General features: G+C 50.5%; 1 protein-coding gene across 2 annotated transcripts in view; it reads left to right on the forward strand.

The window, feature by feature from the left end:
• Positions 1-3,279: 3,279 nt before the first annotated feature.
• The window catches only part of ZFP64 (ZFP64 zinc finger protein), a 73,296-nt gene continuing 56,129 nt past the window's right edge, over positions 3,280-20,446 (forward strand). The window contains exons 1-4 of one of the 2 annotated variants that reach the window (XM_084886993.1): positions 3,280-3,467; positions 6,469-6,708; positions 16,093-16,254; positions 17,619-17,681. In XM_084886993.1, coding sequence (XP_084743119.1) covers positions 3,422-3,467; positions 6,469-6,708; positions 16,093-16,254; positions 17,619-17,681 — 511 coding nt within the window. In that variant the 5' untranslated portion in view covers positions 3,280-3,421. The remainder of the gene's footprint in view (positions 3,468-6,468; positions 6,709-16,092; positions 16,255-17,618; positions 17,682-20,446) is intronic. The other variant, XM_084886992.1, reaches the window with a different exon arrangement.

The raw sequence follows: 20,446 nt of genomic DNA on the forward strand, positions 1-20,446 counted from the left end.
CCTCCGAAGCAGTCTCCACGAGCGGGGTTGGCGTGTCTGCACATTAACTTCTACACAGGCCCTCCTAACCCACCAACCAAACTGTGAAAACGCTTCAGAATCAAAGCTGTTATGAAACAGTATGCATCGTGTTGCGTTTGATTAGGCTTTATTCAGCTGCATGTGAAAGAAACAACACACACAAATAACAGAACCTGACACAAGATAAATGTGCATTTCTTGTGAAGCTCAGAAGTAGGCAATCTAGTTGACATCTCCATAAAGAAGTTAGCGGCCCGGCCAACATGGCTCAGTGGCTGAGTGTCAACCTATGAACCAGGAGGTCACAGTTTGATGGTACATACCTGGGTTGTGGGCTCGATCCCCAGTGTGGGGCGTGCGGGAGGCAGCCTATCAATGAATCACTCTCATCAATGGTGTTTCTATATCTCTCTCCCTCTGCTTTCTTCTCTGAAATCAATAATATAAAAAATAAAAGTTAGCCAGCTGGAAATTTTTAATAAATTCTTATACATAGAGCACAAGGGCAATGACCTAGCAAATGGATATTCAGGCTTATGCAAAAAAAAGGGGGGGGGGAGAAAAAAAAGAAAAGAAATTAGCAACCTGGACTACATACAACTTACCTACGTAATGGTCATAATATATATTCCCAAAGAAGATTTAAAAACAGCATGTAAGTTTTAGTCATAATTTTATAAAATACATGAGTACAACACACACACACACACACTCACATATCTATATATATGAAAGCCTAATATGCTAAGTGTCCAACTGTTTGACCAGTCACTATGACACACACTGACCACCACGGAGTAGACACTCCAACCAGTAGGTTAGCTTGCTGCTGGGGTCTGGCCAATGGGAACTGGGCTGGACATGTCCTGGAGCCCTCCCCTGGTCCCTCCCCAGACCCTAAAATAAATATTTCTTCTATTAATTTCCTTTCAATGTGCACGAATACGTGCCCTGGCCTTCTAGTATATATATAAGCAATGAAAAACAAATATTGTCCTCCGCAGCACACATTTTTAGTCATGTTCCCTAGGGACAGGTATAAGGAAGGTGGCCTGCCGAAACCAGTTTGGCTCAATGGATAGAGTGTCGGCCTGCGGACTGAAGGGTCCCAGGTTCGATTCCAGTCAAGGACATGTACCTTGGTTGCGAGCACATTCCCAGTAGGGGATGTGCAAGAGGCAGCTGATGGATGTTTCTAACTCTCTATCCCTCTCTCTTCCTCTCTGTAAAAAAATCAATAAAATATATTTTTTTAAAAAGGAAGGTGGCCTGGTAGAGTCCCACTGGGGCAGGTGCTTTCCATAAGATACAGGAAAGCCTCCCTGGGAAGGGACATTCTGTTTGGCCCTGACTGGCAGAAAGAAGTTAGTCCTGCAAAGACCAGGGCAAAGCAGAGAGAGGGCCTCAGGGGCAGGGAGAGCTGGTGTTTAAACAACAGCTGGGAGGCTGTGGTAGGGGCCTGGGCACAGCAGGAGAGGACTGGCCGGCAGGAAGCTGGGCTGGAGGACAACAGCCAATCCACACCTAGCTCATCCCTGCCTCAGGGCTCTTGCTCTGCTGTCCTCCATCCCCACTCAAGTAGTACCTGCTCAGAGAGGCCTTCCTTGATCATTCCCACAGCCACCAGCATGTCCTCGTCTTATGTCTTCTGAGACCTCATCACTATCAAGCAAGAACCCTGCTGATGTGATGAGCAGTGCGAGCCACTCGCAAAGCTCTCTTTTTGGATCACCCCTGCACCTCCGAGGTCTAGCACAGCGCCTGGCACACTGCAAAAACTTATAAACAAAGAGTCCCTAGGGCAGTGGTGGGCAAACTCATTAGTCAACAGAGCCAAATATCAACAGTACAAATATTGAAATTTCTTTTGAGAGCCAAGTTTTTTAAACTTAAACTTCTTTTAGCGCCACTTCTTCAAAATAGACTCGCCCAGGCCATGGTATTTTGTGGAAGAGCCACACTCAAGGGGCCAAAGAGCCACATGTGGCTCCCCAGCCACAGTTTGCCGACCACTGCCCTAGGGGAAGGGGCACACCCTTAAAGGAAGCATAGAGGCAATTCCATTAGTTACAACATTATTTACCCAGCGCCTGTTCTGTGCCAGGCTCTCGGCCAAGTTGCGGCGGACAGATATATCAGTGAAGCAGAGATTTCTAAAAAAGAAAAAAAAAAATCCCACCTTCAAGGGGACTTATTGAATGCTAGGGGGAAGGGGAAATGTAATACACAAATAAATTATGATCTGTCAGACACATAGATGGCTATAGATACACAGACTCCCAGATAGTATAAAGTTAGATATAATGAATTCTAATAAGAAAGCTAGCCCTAACTAGTTTGGCTCAGTGGATAGAGCGTTAGCCTGCAGACTCAAGGGTCCCAGGTTCGGTTCCAGTCGGGGGGCATGTACCTTGGTTGCAGGCACATCCCCAGTAGGGCATGTGCAGGAGGCAGCTGATCGAGGTTTCTCTCTCATCTAACTCTCTCCCTCGCCTTTCCTCTCTGTAAAAATTCAATTATATATTTAAAAGAAAGTCTTTTTTTTAAAATGTAAAGCAGAGGAAGGGAGACAAGGCGGTAGGTGGGGGGAAGAGGGCCGCAGTATGAGACTGGACAAGCCAGGGATGGTCTCTCTAAGCAGGGACTTCCCCTGGGAATTGAGAAATGCTCGTTCCCAGGCCTCACTCCGGCCCTCCTGAGTCAGAAACTCTGGGGCGGGCCCCGCAGACTGCTCTGACCAGCCCTCTCGGGGGCTGTGCCCGCCCGGAAGGTCCGAAAGCAGGCCTCTGGGGCGGCGGGGGGGAGGGGGGCTGTCAGAGTTCGGCCCCCCGTGTCAGTGTCTCCACGTGATCCCGGTCCCCTATCTCACCGGTTCCCACCGGCGCCCCGTTAGCCGCACGCTGACCTCAGCCGCGCTGGCTCCCGGGCCCCCCGCAGCGCCCACCAGCACCGCAGCCCGAGGCGGCCTCTCCGCCACCCGGCCCCCCATCCCGGGGGTGCGCGGCCGCCACCTCGGGGCCCCGGCGCCCAGGGCGGCAGGTGCAGAGGCGCCCGGGCCGGGGAGGCCAGACGCATCCATCGGCCCGGATCGCAGGGCTGCGGGAATGGGCACAGCCCTCCCGCCCGGGTCCGCCTTCCCCTCCGGGACGCGGGGCGCCGCCTGGGTCCCTGGGGACCCCGCGATCCGGGGCCGGGGCGCGGCGCCCGGGAGCCGCTCCGCAGCTGGACCGGCCGAGCGCCCTCTAGGCAGCGGAAGTGGCGCTCGCCGCACATCCGTCCTCCCGCCCCGGAGTGGGGGGAGGAAGGCGGGGGGGGGGGGTGGAAAAATAAAGGAAAAGCCCTCCACCATGTAGCCCCGTGTTCCCCGCCCCATCGCCGGCCGGGACCCCCGTGTGCGGCCATGAACGCGGCCGGCGAGGGCGAGAGCTTCCCGGGCTCCGTGCAGAGTAAGTGCCTCCCGGCGGCGCTGTGCGCGCTCCGAGGCCCGGGCCCGGCCCGTCCGCGCGCAGCCGCCAGGCCCGGGGCCCCGAAATCGGGGTGACGCCGCCGCGCCTGCTCCCGGGGACCGCGGCGGGCGCGCCGGGCGGGGGGCGCCGGGGCGGGTTTGGGGTGCGGGCGCCCCGCGCGGCGCCAGGCGGGGGGCACCCTCCGGTTCCCAGACCCCTCGGAAGGGGACGGTGGGGGAGGGCATGCCGTCCAGACAATCGCCACCCCCTTGGGGCATTCCCCGGACCGTGCTCCCCTCCATCCCCCCCCCCCCCCGGTGGAGTTTGGGAGATTCGGGGTAACCGCTGCGACGCCGGTGGTTAAACTTCTGCCTCGGGGGCCCCAGACCCTGGAAGTGCGGGGGTCGGAGGGTCCCACGAGGTCTGGCCGGCGGGGCTTGCCGCCGCCTTATGGCAAAGCCTGGTCCCCATCAGAGGCGGGGATTTGAATGGGGAATGGAGCCGTCGTGGCTCCTCGGAGTTTGGGGTTCATGTTTATTTTCCTTGTGAGACAGGCGGTCCCTGGTCCCGCCCGGAGCATTGTCTCCCCAAGTGCGGTCCGGGGACCACGCGCCGGCCACCTGGGAGCGCGGCGCTTGTTTTAAAGAACAGAAAGCTCTGGGGCCCCACCCGTCTGGTCCGTGCTGGGCTGCCGGGCGAGGGGGGGGGGGGGCGGGCGGGGGGGAGGGCGGGCGGGCGGGGAATGATGGGGGTTTGAGGGGAGAGACCGCCCTTTCCCTGGGAGATTCGGGAACATATGCAAAGTTTGAGAACTCCTGGCACAGGGGTTTGCAGACACCTGGCACTTAGTAAGCGCTTAGCCTGTTAGCTGTTCCCGTTAACAGTTTGGGAGACTTTGGGTTTGTAATTTGCATAATTTGTGAAAAGCACGGATTTTCCTCGACCCCAGCCCACCTCCTTTACGACTCCTCTGGGAGTGGGACCCAGGTGTGTCCAGGGTAAACCCCCAGCCCACCTCCCCCAGATCATTCTGATGCTGAAACAGGTTTGGGGAACTTTGCAAAGAGAAATACATTCTTTTTGTTGGTGGTGAGCATGAGCCGTGCTCAGAGTTGTTTTTTTTTATTATTATTATTATTATTATTATTATTATTATTTGACCTCAGTCCATTCTCACTGCAAAGGTAGGTATGGTTTCTCACTCCAGATTTTCAGAGGGGGGTACAAGTGGGTGCCTCAGTAACAACCCAGCCGGGAGGCATGCGGGGGCTGGGGACCCCTGCGCTGGCCTCTCACAAGCACCATCTCATTGAGGCCTGGGAACCAGGCTGTCGGCGTCAGCCCTGCTCCATCCGAATGGCCCTGAAGCAGGTCCCTTCATCTCTTGGTCCCTTGTTTCCCGTTAGTTCTCCCACCCCCACCCCCAGCACCTCAGCAGCAGTGCGGAGGTTTTGAAGGAAAGCCTTCCTTCCTCCCATCCATTGGCTTGAAAGTACTTAAGTGCAAGATGGCTGGTAAAGCATGGCCACGCCCAGCCTCAGCACGCTCCTCAGCCCGCCAACCACATCGCCTTTCCCCACTAAGATCTCTTGTCTTTGATAGACTGGGGGGGAATTGAACATACTGTAATTGTCTTGGAATTTTTTCAGAAAGTTAATACATGGATGCCGCCATATATGCGCAAAGTAGGTCTCATATAATTTAAGCATGGGAAAAGTTAGCAATAATATAAAGATCTAATAAGTACTGAAATTTATGAAACATGGGTAACATGAAATAATATAAATGTATTATTACATAATTGTATTTACAGATACATTTTAAAGATGTAGCACAATGCTTATGCGGTCTTATGTGGGTAGAAAAGTTAATTTTACAATATATTATGATGTTAAACAATTTTCAGTTAAAATACAATTTTTAATTAAGATCTCATGTTAGAGACTTATTAACTAGTGGTGTTTCTTTATTCGATAAGCATTGACATAGACTTTGTCAGTTAGGGATGAATTTTGGCCATAAGTATCTGCACTAGCCTAAGGAGAAGCCTGGAATTGGTGGTTCAGGAGATCAGTGAAGTAAGTACAGCCTCTGCAGGCACCTTAGCATTTTCCTCAGAGTTACAGTATGGCTGCACAAGCCCTGTTATCACACCTGCAGTCCAGGCAGGATGTCTGTCCCCTTTTTATCATGAAAGCCAGCCTTTCTCCAGAAACTCCTTTAGCAGTGTGCTGCAGGGCTTCCCAAGTATGAAGGGGACCAAGATCATTTGGAGTGGTGGTTCTTACAATTGGGGCGACAGGTAGATAGGATTTAGAAATGTGGAAAGAATATATATATATAAAAATACACACACACACACATATATAAGTAACATATATATATATATATATATATATATATATATATATATAAATTTCAGAGAGGAAGGGAGAGGGAAAGAGATAGAAACATCAATGATGAAAGAGAATCATCGATCAGCTGCCTCCTGCACAGCCCCCTAATGGGGATCAAGCCTGCACCCCAGGCATGTGCGCTCAACCAGAATCCAACCTGGGACCCTCAGTCTGCAGGCCTTGTCCACTGATCCATCCAAACCAGCTAGGGCAAGGGATTAGTTTTCATGACTGGGAAGTACAACCATTCTTTTTCTCGATTATCTTTTTTTTAATCCTTATGGGGAAAGAGGTACGCCCATTCTTTAGCTGCTGGTTTTTCCAAGTGCAGGCAGACGTGCACATAAAGAACGTTCTCGTGTGCAATGCCACGAGTGCCCCTAAGGACAGAAACGTGTTATGAGCCATCACTTGGGCCTGGGTACCTTCCTGCCAGAACAGAATCGGAAGTCTGTTTGTAAGGAAGAAGAGGGAAGTAGATTGGACAGTGAGCCGGCAACTAGCCATGCCTGCCACCGTGCCCCGTTTTCCTACCTGGATTTGGTTTGCCCTGTAATGTCAAACTGTCTGCGGTTAATCTGCTCCTTTCCCTTTGTCCCATGGAGTTCCTGGGGGCACGACGGTGCTGGTGGAGCTGACCCCCGACATCCACATCTGCGGCATCTGCAAGCAGCAGTTCAACAACTTGGACGCCTTCGTAGCGCACAAGCAGAGCGGCTGCCAGCTGACCGGCACGGCCGGGGCGGCGCCCAGCACCGTCCAGTTCGTGTCCGAGGAGACGGTGCCCGCCACCCAGACGCAGACCACCACCCGGACCATCACCTCGGAGACCCAGACCATCACAGGTATGGCGGGCGGGGAGCCGGTCAGAGCGGGCCATGTCCCAGACCCGCCCTGGAACTTGTGAAAAGTCCAGTTTCCCAGGGCCCACCAGCTGGGGCTGCTGGTTCATTATTTTTAACAAGCTCCGCTGGGAAGCCAGCCGCCCAGCAGGCTTTGGGAGCTGCCGGGGTAAAACAGTAAGTATTCGCAGTTGTAAAGGCTGTCACATGTTAAACAAACAAAATTAAAACAAGTTCCTAAAGCAAAAACCTAATACTAAGAGGAAGAATACCCGCAGGAAATGCACTGCAGTTAAAAAACAAAAGATTGTTATTTTGGGTGATGGGAATATGGATATGGTCTTTGCATTTGCATTATTTATATTAATGGATAAAAAAGGGGGGATTTTTGTTTGTTTGTTTGTTTGTTTGTTTGTTTGTTTGTTTTTAACCCTGTAAGCAGGCATTGCTGCCTCCCTCTCTGGCTACCACCAGGAACTCAGAAAAGGTCACCCCAGTTCTGGGTGGTACCGTTCACGCCACCAAAAGTAAATTGTAGATGGATCCCAAATTTAACTGTATAATGACACCATGAAAGTCCTAGAGTAATTACTATACACACAGACACACGTGTACACACACACACACAAACACACACACACGTACACCTACACTTATTAGTACACCTATATAATCTGTCTTAAGGGGTCAGGCAGAAAACTTTTAAAATATGAAGTAACCCATTTATGAGTTAGCACTGACATTGTGGGTTCCTGTGTATTCCTTAGCTAAAGGCATTCACATTTTTAAATAAATTAATAAAAATACTGTGCCCACCAAAGAAGACAGGTCCTGGACACTCCCCCCTCCCGCCCCTAAAGGAAAAGAAGTGTGTAAGTAGTTGCAGATTAACTTGAAATTTTTCCAAAGGAAAAGCAGTGTATTGAAAAGTTTAATAAGGACAACTGGAGAAGATAATTGCAGCATATATGACTAAGGCCTAATGTTCATCCTATCTAATAAAAGGGTAATAAGCAAATTAACTGTCACTCCGTCACAAAAATGGCGGTGTCCATAGCCACAAGATGGTGGCACCCAGTCCTCTCAGCCCTGCCAGAGTCCCCCCACTCCCCAGGGATGGCCACTGAGAGTGGGCAGCATGAGCAGCCTGGCAGAAGGCTTGCTTCATCGCCGTGGCGACGAGGCAAGTGTTCTGCGCCCAGCCGCGGATGGGCCTCTGGGCAGCAGACACAGAGCAGTCAGGCCCTGCAAAGAGCTACTGACGCATGGACTCATGTGCAGGGCAACTAGTCCTACATAAAGAGCTCCTAAAAGTCAATGAGGTGGAGAAAAAGAACCAAGTAGAAAAGTCAGCAAAGGGCAGTAGGTGATAGACAAGAGGCTCTATCATGGAAGTATGCCTGGTGCTCAGCAGTGAAAGACATGCATGTGGACAAGGCTTGGGGGAGGAGCTGCTCTCCTTTCTGGGGAGGTAAATTCACATAACCTGGGTGGGTTTGTGATATCTTTTGAATTTTTAATGTTAGATTTAAGATTTTTCACATTTCGAAATGTACATAAGACACATTTACCCAATAAGTCCACTCCCAGGTATTTACTCTATAAAACTTTAGAGCATAAACTATAAAGAGAGTGGGACTTTTATATGTCTACAACAAGAGGGAATTAGATAAATCAATGTCAGAGATTCAGACAGTGGGATAAAACTTGGCCTTGAAAAGGGGAGCTAGATCTATATGCAGACATAGAAAAATCTCCAAGTGTAAAACTCATACAGGTGTGTGTGTGTGTGTGTGTGTGTGTGTATATATATATATATATATATATATATATCATTATATTCAAGGGAAGCTTCTAGAACAGGAATGAGGCGGGTCATTCTAGTGAGAGAACCGTGAACTGTGCACAGTAGGGAATGGTGAGGACTGGGGAAGCGGAGAAAGCTGCTGTTTGGATGCAGTCAGATACTTTGAGTTTTCAGAGAAGCCAACCAAATGTTTTTCCCAAACATTACAACGTTGGTGGCCAAACAATACATCTGTGAGCCTGGCTGAGCCACAGGCTTTTTTTTTTTTTTTTTTGCATATTCTCATGTTTACCAAATAGTTCATATGGAGCTGAGGCGTGGCGAGCACCACCACTTTCTCTTCATCAAATATATGTTGTTGTGATGTTTGAATTTTGGGGGGGGGGAAAAATAATGTTTCTGCTGAGTTTTTAAAACATTGAAATAGAATTAACCGATCATCTCACAAACCTTAATAATAATACCTCAAGGTCTTCCCCACTTTCTCCAGAGTTGATCTTAATATTATTTTAGAGAAAATTTGAAACCTAATATACACCTTAGAGATGGGCCTGGTCCAACCTTCTCGTTTCACAGCTAGACCAGTGCAGCTACAGATGTGGAGGGGATGTGGCCAGGTCCCACCACACATCAGGACAGTCCTGGGACTTAGGTGTCGTGGCCCTTACCCCGGGCGCCTTCTCTCTGCAGACTCGGTCCCCTGTCCTCAGAGGCAGGCGCCCAGGAGCCTCATGCTGTGCCGTGCTGCCGCAGGGCGAGGAGGCGTTGAGGCCCGCACTTTATTGGTGGCCCCTGACTACATCCTTCTGTGATCTGAGCTTTTGCCTATGAGTTCCCTCTGCCTGAAATACGTCTCCTGTCTTGGTCCGGCAGACGCCAACTCCGCCTAATTGTTCGAGGTTCAGGACTGTCTGCACACAGAGCATCAGGCTTATCCTGGAATGCCCCCTCCTCTGTGAACTGCAGCCGCCGTGTGCACACCTTTATGTTTGCCAGAGGAGCCAGGATTCCTCTGGCCTCAGAGCCGCCGTGCATGTGGTTCCTCTGCCTGGAACTGTCTTAATTCTTAGGCCGACCTCAGAGCTGCACCTAGAGGCATTTCCTCCAAAACGCCCCCACCCACCCCCACCCCCCCTTTGACACCACACACACACTGTTCTCTCAGACCAGGTCAGGTCCCCATAGCTCAGTGATTATTTGGGCAAGAACCCTAAGGTCTGCCCCATGGCTGAGCCAAAAGCACATGAATGAGGTCATCCCCAGCGCCAAGAAGGTGCTGGGCGGGAGGGTGCTCCTTCTGGGTTGAGTAAGTGAACCACTGACTGCCCAGGTGACCTTCATCCTTGAAGCTGACCCCACACCCAATGGCTCCTCCTCCGTCCTCGTAGTCAGTCCTTGGCCCGATGACACCCATGTCAGCATTTCCACTGCCCACGTTCCTTCACCCTTGCTGTGCCTCCGCTGTGCGTATCATCCTGTATGCTCAGGTCAGGCCCGGAGTCCTCTCCGTGCCCGGCTCATGGTGCCTCCCCCTGTCGAAGGGAGCGCCGAGCTCCAGAGACAGACTGCTGGACTCGCATCCCAGTCTGCCGCCCCCCAGCCCTGGACCGGGCGAGCCCCTTCCACGGTCTGATTAATATCCCTCATCAGGCCCTCCCGGGTGTGCCCAGTGGTTATAGCGTTGGCCTGAACACCGAAAGGTCTTGGGTTCGATTCCTGTTCAAAAGCACGTATCAGTTGCAGGCTGGATCCCCGGTCGGGGCTTGTGCAGGAGGCAACCAATGGATGTGTCTCTCACATTAATGTTTTTCTCCCCCACTTCTTCTCCCCGCCTCCCTTCACGCTATCTAAAAACAGTGGGAAATACCCTCGGGTAAGGATTAAAAAAGAGCTCATGCCAAAACCGGTTTGGCTCAGTGGATAGAGCATCGGCCTGGGGACTGAAAGGTCCCGGGTTCGATTCCGGTCAAGGGCATGTACCTTGGTTGCGGGCACATCCCCAGTAGGGGGTGTGCAAGAGGCAGCTGATCGGTGATTCTCCCTCATCGATGTTTCTGGCTCTCTGTCCTTCTCTCTTCCTCTCTGTAAGAAATCAATAAAATATATATTCAAAAAAAAAGCTCATTATGGCACCTGACACTATTGGGGCCCAGAGCTGGGTGCCTGGTATCCCCGGGTATTGGGAGGATTGTGTGATCACAGGACCTGGGGCAGAGGACTGGGGCTCGGTAAGCGACCACTCTCTTAAGGCGGAGATGGAGGGACGGATGGTGAGATCTGCTGCTTCTCTGCCAGACGCTGGTGCTCTTTCCCACCGTTCCTGCGCCCGTGCCACAGAACAGGCGGCATCTTGCTGGTCTCCTTTCTTTCACGCAATTGAGTTTGGTTTTCTGGGCCCAGCTCCCCCCACGCCAGGGCTTCAGTGTCCCAGTGGTGACGGTGCCCAGACCTGCCGGTGGGCCAGAGTCCCCAGGGAGCTTGGTAAGGACCCCGGGGCCTGGGCTCCACCTCCCGGACCTGCACCTCCGGCTGAGGTGCAGGCACCTGGTGCTTAAGCTCCCGGGCGATTCTGATCTCAGCCAGGCAGTGAGACCCCCACCCCGAGGCCACAGCCCGAACCCGGACACCACCCCGGCAGGTGTCTCCAGGTGCCCGCACCCTGACCTTGTCCAAGCTCATTTCTCGCTCTTTGGTCCTTGATTAAACCCTACCTCCTCCTCACTCAGCTCCTGGGTCTCTCTGTCCTACCGTAGTCGGGTGGAAAGTAAAATGTATTCTCCGCCGCTAGTTTGGAAGCTCCCTGTTTCTCATTGGATTGAAGAACCTGCCTCCAGGAACCACTGAGATGTGGAGGGGCTCACCCTCAGAGACCCCCAGGCCCGGGAGCAGGGGAGGAGGCCCGAGGGGAGAGACATGCCCGCCCAGCCCTGTGGGACGAGCACAGCCTTGTGAGGAAGTAAGAGGAGTAGTGAGTCTCCTGGGGAAACACTGTGAGGCCAAACATATTATATCATAAGCCTGGAGAGGATCGCCTGCCTGTGGGAGGAAGATGGTGGGAAGGGGCATTTCCGAATGGTGGCCTGTGGGTGGCGCCACTCGAGGCCAGATCTGGTAACTGCCTAGAGGTGACCTGAGAGTAGTGGTGGGAGCCATGTTTCATCTCTGTTTTCTTTCTGAGGGAGCTGGGGAGCCATTGAAGGTTGTTGAGCACAGGAGTGATGTAGTAAGCATTGTCACAGTGTGGCAACATAATACTAGCTAATTCTTTGTTGTTGTTTTTAAATATATTCTTATTGATTTCAGAGAGAGGAAGGGAAAGAGAGAGAGAAAGAGGAACATCAATGATGAGAAAGAATCATTGATCAGCTGCCTCATGCACACCCCCTACTGGGGATCGAGCCCACAACCTGGGCATGTGCCCTGACCGGGAATTGAACTGTGGCCTCCTGGTCTGGGCATAGCTAATTCTTAAGGAGTTCTTATGAAGAAGCCTGTCTGAAGTCCTTTTCACAAATTAAATACTGGGAGTCATTATCCCATTTTACCAAAGATAAGGAACAAAGGGGTTAAGTAACTTGTTTGGGGTGACAGAGCCAGAAATAGTCAGAAACGGTCTCAAAGCCACACCATGCCTTAGTAACCTCCTCGTGGCGGCAGCTCTCAAAAGAAACCCTGGAGCTGAGTGGAGAAGGCAGACCCCAGCCCCCTCCCAGGATAACATCCCATGACCCAGGCGGGAATGGGAACCAGCCAGTGCTTTCCATTGCCCTGAACACCCGACTACACATAGGCCGGGCAGCAAGATATTGGTTATCTCTTCGGACAAGAACGGGCCGGGCTCACCCAGGGTCCGTCCTACAGTTCAAAGATGACAGGTTCTTTGCGTCTTGTTGGTGTCCTGGTGGTGGGTGTTGTCCTTCGGCCTCGACCCTCATGGGGAAATGAAGGCTGCCGTTGCTTTATGCCTCCAGCCTTCGCTCAGCCCTGTCCACAGATGGAGAGAGGGACAGATGCTCTTTATCTGGAGGACGACGTGCTTCCCAGAAACTGCAGACCCCAGGGGCTAAGATGGGACACAGCCCAGGCCCATGGCCGTGGAGGCGGCTGGGCCACAGGGACAGGGAGGAGGTCTCAGCAGGGGAATCCAAGCCAAGGGCCCCTCTGGAGAGCCACCCAGCCGGAGTCTCTGTAGACTGGCCCAGAGCAGGAGTCAGAGCTGATGGGAAGGAAGAATTACCTAGAAATCTTGTTTAAAAAAATACAGCGATAGCCCGGTTGGCATAGCTCAGTGGTTGAGCGTCAACCTGTGAACCAGGAGGTCCTGGTCACAGTTCGATTCCTGGTCACGGCACATGCCCGGGTTGCGGACTGGATCTCCAGGGAGGAGATGTGCAAGAGGCAGCCGATCAGTGATGCTCTCATCATTGATGTTTCTATCTCTCCCTCTCCCTTTCTCTCTGAAATCAATAAAAATCTACTTTTAAAAATACAGCTATAAAGATACACAGACTTTACCCCTGATATCTCCATCAGAATCTCTGGTGCATGATCAACTCGGAGAACCACTGGGCCAGGAAAAGGGGAGAAAGGAAGGAAATCGCTTGGCATCGGTGTCTGGCGCATAGTAGGTGCTCAAGAAATCCGAATGAAGGAGTGAGCCCAGCACTCAGAGTGGGAAGAGGTGTGGGGAGTGGGAAAGAAGCTCTGTTCCGCTGTGGTGTTGGTTTTTTGTTCCTACCCAGCGAATTCCCAGTCTAGCACAGGCTCACTTTGTTTCGGGAAGGACGGTTTGTGGTTGCCTGTGACAGACCCCTGCTCTGGCTATGGTGGTTTAAGCCCAAGAGGGGGCTTTTATTTACAAGGAAATAGAGAGTCACTGAGGACCAAGGGCAAGGATGTGGCTGGAACTCAAAAGAATGATACTGCCCAGCCTGGGTGGTTCAGTGGTTGAGTGTTGACCTATAACTAGGAGGTCAGGGTTTGATTCCCAGTCCAGGCACATGGCCGGATTGCGGGCTCGATCCCCAGTAGAGGGTGTGTAGGAGGCAGCCAATCAGTGATTCTCTCTCTTCATTAATGTGTCTCTCTCTCCCTCTTCCTTCCTCTTTGAAATGAATTAAATATATATATATATATATATATATATATATATATATATATATATATATATATATTTTTTTTTTTTTTTTTTTTTTTTTTTTTTTTTTAAAGTGGCGTTAGCCGGTTTGGCTCAGTAGATAAAGTTTTGGCCTGCGGACTGAAGTCTGGGTTCAATTCCAGTCAGGGCACATGCCCAGGGTTACTGGCTCCATCCCCAGTTGGGGGCATGCAGGAGGCAGCCAACCAAGGATTCTCTCTCATTGATGTCTCTATCTCTCTCCCTCCTCTCTGAAGTCAACAAAAGTATATATTTTTTTAAAATAATAAAAATTTAAAAAGCAATGGACACCGGGAACCAGAAACATATCCAGGATTTCAGATGTTCACGGTTCAAAGTGTGGCCTGAGGACCATGGCCGCTGCTCAGGAGCTTGTTAGAAACCCAGCTGCGGCCCACCCAGAGCTGCTGACCTGAATCTGCATTTTAAAGAGACCTCAAGATGGTCTGGGTGCTTGTTACCGGGGAGAAGCGTGCTGTCTGTGTGACAGCCCCCAAGCTTAATGCCTTTTTTTCTTCTTCAGAAGGAAAGTCCACGCCAAAACGCAGTCTTAGTCCCAATTCTTAACCCCAGGGCAAGCGGATCTGACTGGCCTCCCAGGTGTCTGTGGGACAGGAAGGGCTGCGCGGACAGTCACTGCTCACATCCCCGTTTCACTGGCAAAAGAACTGAAGAGCAGCAACCTGGTCTGGTCAAGACCCCATAGCTAGTGAGCGGTGGAGACTGAGGTTGGTCCCAGGTCAGCCTGGCGTTACACACACACACACACACACACTCACATACACACTCACCCTCATTCCTGGGAACGAGTGGCTCCTCCAACATCACACGGCACCCACACGCCCACAACAGCCCCTCCCTGATCAAGGCCACCTGAAGGCTTTCCCGTGGGACCTGCAGGTCCCGTTGTTCACAGTGGCCCCTGGCAAGAAGCCGAGTGTGGGGCGGGCTGCGAGGGGCGCCTTGAGGAAGCCATCCAGGAGGCTCCCACAGAGTGGGCAACGCGGCTGTTGAATTCCAGGCACCTGCAGCAGAAGACGATTAATAGTCACACGGCTCTGTGTTCCCTACTGAAATGCCACCTCCTCACAGAGGCCTTCCGGGATTACCTCACTTAAAGTCACATGCCCCCAGCACTTCCTTTTCTCACTTCCCTTCCGTCAGTGTCTTTCCACGTGTTTGTTAGGGTTTTTGTGGCAAAGCCCTGGATGGAGTGGTTCAGTGGTTAGAGTAGGGGTGTCGAACTCAATCAGAGAAGGGGCCAAAATCTAAAATCCAGCCTAAATTGCGGGCCGAATGTTTTACTGAACAGTCATAAACTGACAATGTCATAAACTGACAGCAGAGTGCAGTGATGACAGCGCGGTGCGGGCCACATTGGAAGGCCTGGCGGGCTGGATTTGGCCCGTGGGCCTTGTGTTTGACACATGTGGGTTAGAGCATCGGCCCGCGCACCGAAGGGTCATGGGTTTGATTCCAGGTCACGTATCTGGGTTGCAGGTCTAGTCCCCGGCCCCAGCTGGGTTGTGTGCAACAGGCAGCCAGTTGATGTGTGTCTCTCGCATTGATGTCCTCCCCACCACCTTCTCCCCACTCCTACTCCCCCTTCCTCTCTTCCTTCCACTCTAAGAATCAATGGAAAAAATATCCTTCGGCGAGGGTTAAAAGCAAACAAAAAAAAGAAAGGACCAGAAGCATCTGCCTGAATTCACAGAAATCCTATCTGGTGTAAGTGATGGGGACAGTGCTCGTGTGTTAAAGAAGCCTAGGTTTGGCTGAAACCGGTTTGGCTCAGTGGATAGAGCATTGGCCTGCGGACTGAAGGGTCCCGGGTTCGATTCCGGTCAAGGGCATGTGCCTTGGTTGCGGGCACATCCCCAGTAGGGGATGTGTAGGAGGTGGCTGATCGATGTTTCTCTCTCGTCGATGTTTCTGACTCTCTATTCCTCTTCCTTCCTCTCTGTAAAAAATCAATAAAATATATATATTAAAAAGAAGAAGAAGAAGAAGAAGAAGAAGAAGAAGAAGAAGAAGCAGCAGCAGCCTGGGTTTGGATGGTTTCAGAACTCTGGCTCAGCATCTGGTCTTCTCGCTGTCCCCTGTGCTTACCGAACGGCTGCCACAGGTGCAGGCATCACACCCTCCCTCCAGCATGTCCAAAGACAGGAAGTGTAACCAGGGCAACAGGAACGAGCATTCCTCCGCTGTCTCTCTTCCCCCACTTGTTTGATTGGCTTTCATCCGGGAGAAGACCTCTTACAGAACCCCCCGCCTGTCCCCTGGGCTCCGCCGCTGCACGGGGCCACGCGGACCCGCCTGAGCCGCTGAGGGGCTGGGAAGCAGCCTGCCCCGGGCATGCTCCAGAGAGGCAGGCGGGCGAAAGGGGTGGCTGCTGGAAATGAATGACCACCCTGTCTTTCAGTGTCAGCGCCAGAGTTTGTGTTTGAGCATGGCTACCAGACGTACCTGCCCACGGAGGGCAACGAAAACCAGACCACCACCGTCATCTCTCTGCCCGCCAAGTCACGTGCCAAAAAGCCCTCGGCGCCCCCTGCGCAGAAGAGGCTCAACTGTTGCTACCCAGGTACAGGCCGCCTTGTGTCCTGCGTGTGAGGAGGACGGGACGTTGTGTAGGCTCCGGGGTCCTACATCGTGAGCTCAACCTAGATGTGCTCCAAACTCTTCGGCTGACTAATCAGAGCCCCGTATGGTAAGGTGACCAGATGTCCCGCTTTTGGCGGGACAGTCCGATTTTTAACAATGTTTTAAAATGCCGCGGGACACATTGTTAAAAATTGGGACTGCCCCCTTTTTAAAAAACACCATGGGACGTGGGACACATTGCTAAAAATCGGGACTGTCCCACTAAAAGCGGGACGTCTGGTCACCTTCCTGTATGGGCAGCATCCCACACGGGCTCTTGAGTCTTGAACAGCCATGGGACTTTGGAATGGGACATGCGAGAGTTTCAGGTTCCTGTGAATTTTCCCTGCGTGGCAGTAGCTCAGGAAGACATCTAGAAAGATTCTGTTCTTAGTTAAAGAAACAAAACAAAAAAACACATTTTTATTTGGGAATAATTTCAGAATTACAGAAAAGTTACAAAAATGGTTCAAGCCCAGCTGGCGTGGCTCGGGGTTGAGTGTAGCGATGAGCCAGGAGGTCACAGTTCGATTCCCAGTCAGGGCACATGCTTGATCCCCAGTGGAGGGCGTGCAGGAGGCAGCCCATCAGTGCTTCTCTCCCATCACTGATGTTTCTATCTCTTTCTCTCCCTTCCTCTCTGAAATCCATAAAAATATATATTTTTTAAATAATAAATTATTCAAAAAATTTTCTATATTATCTAGATTTTCAAAATCTGAACGTAGTAATGTAATTTGTCATTTTTCCTATATACATATATATTTTCCCCTCACAGCACTGTCCCTTGTCCCTCAATGCCTCGATATGTATTTCCTAAGAACAAGGAAACTCCTATAACCACCGTACAATCATCAAAGTCGGGAAATTCCCATTTATAAACACGATTGTCAAGTTACTGACCTTATTCAGATTTTACCAGTTGTCTCTGTGTCAAAAGAAAAACATCTTTCCCCCGGTCCCAGATCCAGCTCAGGATCACACATTGCATTTGGTTTTCATCCTGCGCTTTTCTTTTGTGACCTTGACATTTTTGCAAACTGCAGGCCAGTGATTGGGTACGGTGTCCCTCCGTTGGGTCTGTCTGAGGTGTCCTCCCGGTTAGATGTAGGCTCCGCAGAGCGGGCAGGAAGCGCAGGAGTGGTGTCCTGGCCTTGGTTCATCACCTCGGGGACACGGGACCCCGGTGTGTCCTGTCTCTGGCGGGTTATTGAACTCTCGTCACTTGGTTGAGGACGTTCCTGCCAAGTTTCTCCGCTCTAAAGTGATTATGTGTTATGATTAACCTCTCCTTGCCTTTTGAAGGTTGCCAGTTCAAGACTGCCTATGGCATGAAGGACATGGAGCGTCACTTAAAAATCCACACAGGTACGTCCCATTTCTTGGGCACCTGCGCCCTGAACACGTGCTCTGTGCTGAGAGCTGGGGGTCCAGACCAGTCAGACACAGGACGTGACATAGAACCTCAGTGCGTAGCACACACAAACAAACAAAAACAAGATGCTGTTCCTAAACGTGGTTTTGGCAGAAAATGCCTAAAGCATTGAACCCAGGACTGAAACAGGCCTGAGCGAACTTCACCAGTGGAAATGTGAACGGCTACAGCCATTGGGAACATTGATTTGCCAGAATGAATTAAAATTTAAATGCACCTATTTTTGTCATTTTTGAAGAGATGATCCTGTGAATGTGTCTCTGTGTGCATGTTTGTATGTGGGAGAGAAATGGTTGGTGAAGAGAGGAATGAGGGGGAGGAACAGTAACATTACTTTTATGTATCTTCACATCGTATCATTGGATGCAGTGAGTGTGTTATTTATGCAATTTTGAAGGGGGATTTCATAAATACTTTTTTTTTTAAATATATTCTATTGATTTTATACAGAGAGGAAGGGAGAGAGATAGAGAGTTAGAAACATCGATGAGAGAGTCATCGATCAGCTGCCTCTTGCACACCCCCTACCGGGGATATGCCCGCAACCAAGGCACATGCCCTTGACCGGAATCGAACCCGGGACCCTTCAGTCCCAAAGCCGACGCTCTATCCATTGAGCCAAACCGGTCCCGGCAAATAAATACTTTTTATAAAAGGAGAGAAAATAATCAGTCTTTGGCGGAAAATGTGATTATTTCTAGTGATTTTAAATTTATTTGATATATTGCTTTTATGTCTCCCCTATTTTCTGCAAGGAAAAGGAGTTGCATTTTTACACTGTTTTTTAACAAAGTATGAGATACCCCTAATTCGATGATACAGGCGTGTATAAATTTAAAAACAAGTGTATGAGGTCTAGACACACTGAGAGCTGGCTTAGGGGTCACTCATGCCTGGAGACCACACCTTGGCCTCAGCATTTGGAAGATCGGTTGTTTCTGACATTCCTTGGCCCTGGCCCATGATTGCCTCATTGCACTGGCGGCACCATCGGATCCAGTCCACCTCACAGTGACATGTCACTTGAGTTTATTCTAATGATCAGAATGTTCAGTTTTAGGTTTCAAGCATTGGTAAGCATTCTCAGTGTAACAAGCAGTGCATTTCTCCACGTGGCTTTCACGTGCTGAAGTTCCATCAGTCACGTGTCACATACTCGCCATTGCGAGAATACAGTGCTGTAATTATTAATGAGGATTGGGGGAACATTCTAGAAATATTAGTAAGGCCCTGGCTGGTGTGGCTCAGTGGGTTGAGCGTTGTCCCATGCACTGAAAGGTAGCTGATTCGATTCCCAATCAGAGTACATGCCTGGGTTGCAGGCTTGAACCTTGGTCAGGGGCGTGCAGTAGGCAGCTGATCGATGTATCTCTCTCACATTGATATTTTTCTCTCTTTCTATCCTCTCTTGCTAGAAAAATCAATTAAAAGATCTTTTAAAAAGTATATGTATACATAAGGGCCACCATCTTCGGTCTGTGTCTGAGATCTTCAGAAAGCATCTTTTACATACAGTGAGCCAGGCCTGGTTTCATAGGGTAGTTTCTACATCACTGCAGTATGTCTACCAATATCTTCAAGTGGAGAGGTGACAAGAAGGCGTCCTTACTTTAGTAACTTTCAGAGGCGAGGATGTGGTCAGGAGCAAGAATAGCAGGGCTCGCCCGACCGGCATGGCTCAGCGGTTGAGTGTCAACCTATGAACTGGGAGAGCACGATTCCATTCCTGGTCAGGTCACATACCCGGGTTATGGGCTCCATCCCAGTGTGAGGTGTGCAGGAGGCAGTCAATCAATGATTCTCTCACATCATTGATGTTTATCTCTTTTCCTCTCTCTCTCTTTCTCTCTCTCTCTCTCTCTCTCTCTCTCTCTCTCTCTCTCTCTCTCTCTTTCTCTCTCTCTCTCTCTCATCAGTAAAACTGTATTTGACCCCCCAAAAAAAAGAGTAGCAGGTCTCTGTACCAGCAGAGCCGGCCAGCACCTGCTCAGTGCTGCAGCCACACAGACAGGGACCCCAGGGGCCACCTAACAGCTGACAATAATGAGAAATTATTGTTCCTGGATATTTAAATTTGACTATTAGCATTTTAACAATAAAATTGTCACATTTCATACACTTTTAGGGGTGTTCTTGAATGCCAGATGTTTATTCTACAATGGTAGTGATCAGTTTGGGCCGACATTGGTATGAGTGCTCGGTTATTTACGTATTTGATATAAAGTAAAAGTGAAAATCCTAACTCCCATCCCATCTCCTTCTTATCTGGTGCCCATAAGTCACCAGTCTTAATCATCCAGTAGGTCTCATTCTTAGATTTTGGCATTCCGGTACCAAGCCTAAGGCACACACACACACACACACACACACACAATTTACTTTTTCTATCTTACTAAGGTAATATTTATGTATATACGATAGCTTCTCAGCCTTTTGGCAAAGATGTTGTATTGTTATCACTGCAGCTTGCTGTTTTTCGTTGACTGTTGGACATCTTGCCTCAGCAGTATGCACGTACCTATCTTACTCTTTCAACGGCCAAGTACGGAATTGGTCCAGTAATTCACAGTACCTCTGCACACGAAATGCTTCAGCCTTAAAAACCTGTGGGTATTGCCTGGCTGGTGTGGCTCAGTGATGAGCATCAACCTGTTATGAAACAGGAGGTCATGGTTTGATTCCCAGTCAGGGTACATGC

Source organism: Pipistrellus hanaki, assembly GCF_964339955.1.
Source record: "Pipistrellus hanaki genome assembly, chromosome: 6".
NCBI lineage: Eukaryota > Metazoa > Chordata > Mammalia > Chiroptera > Vespertilionidae > Pipistrellus > Pipistrellus hanaki.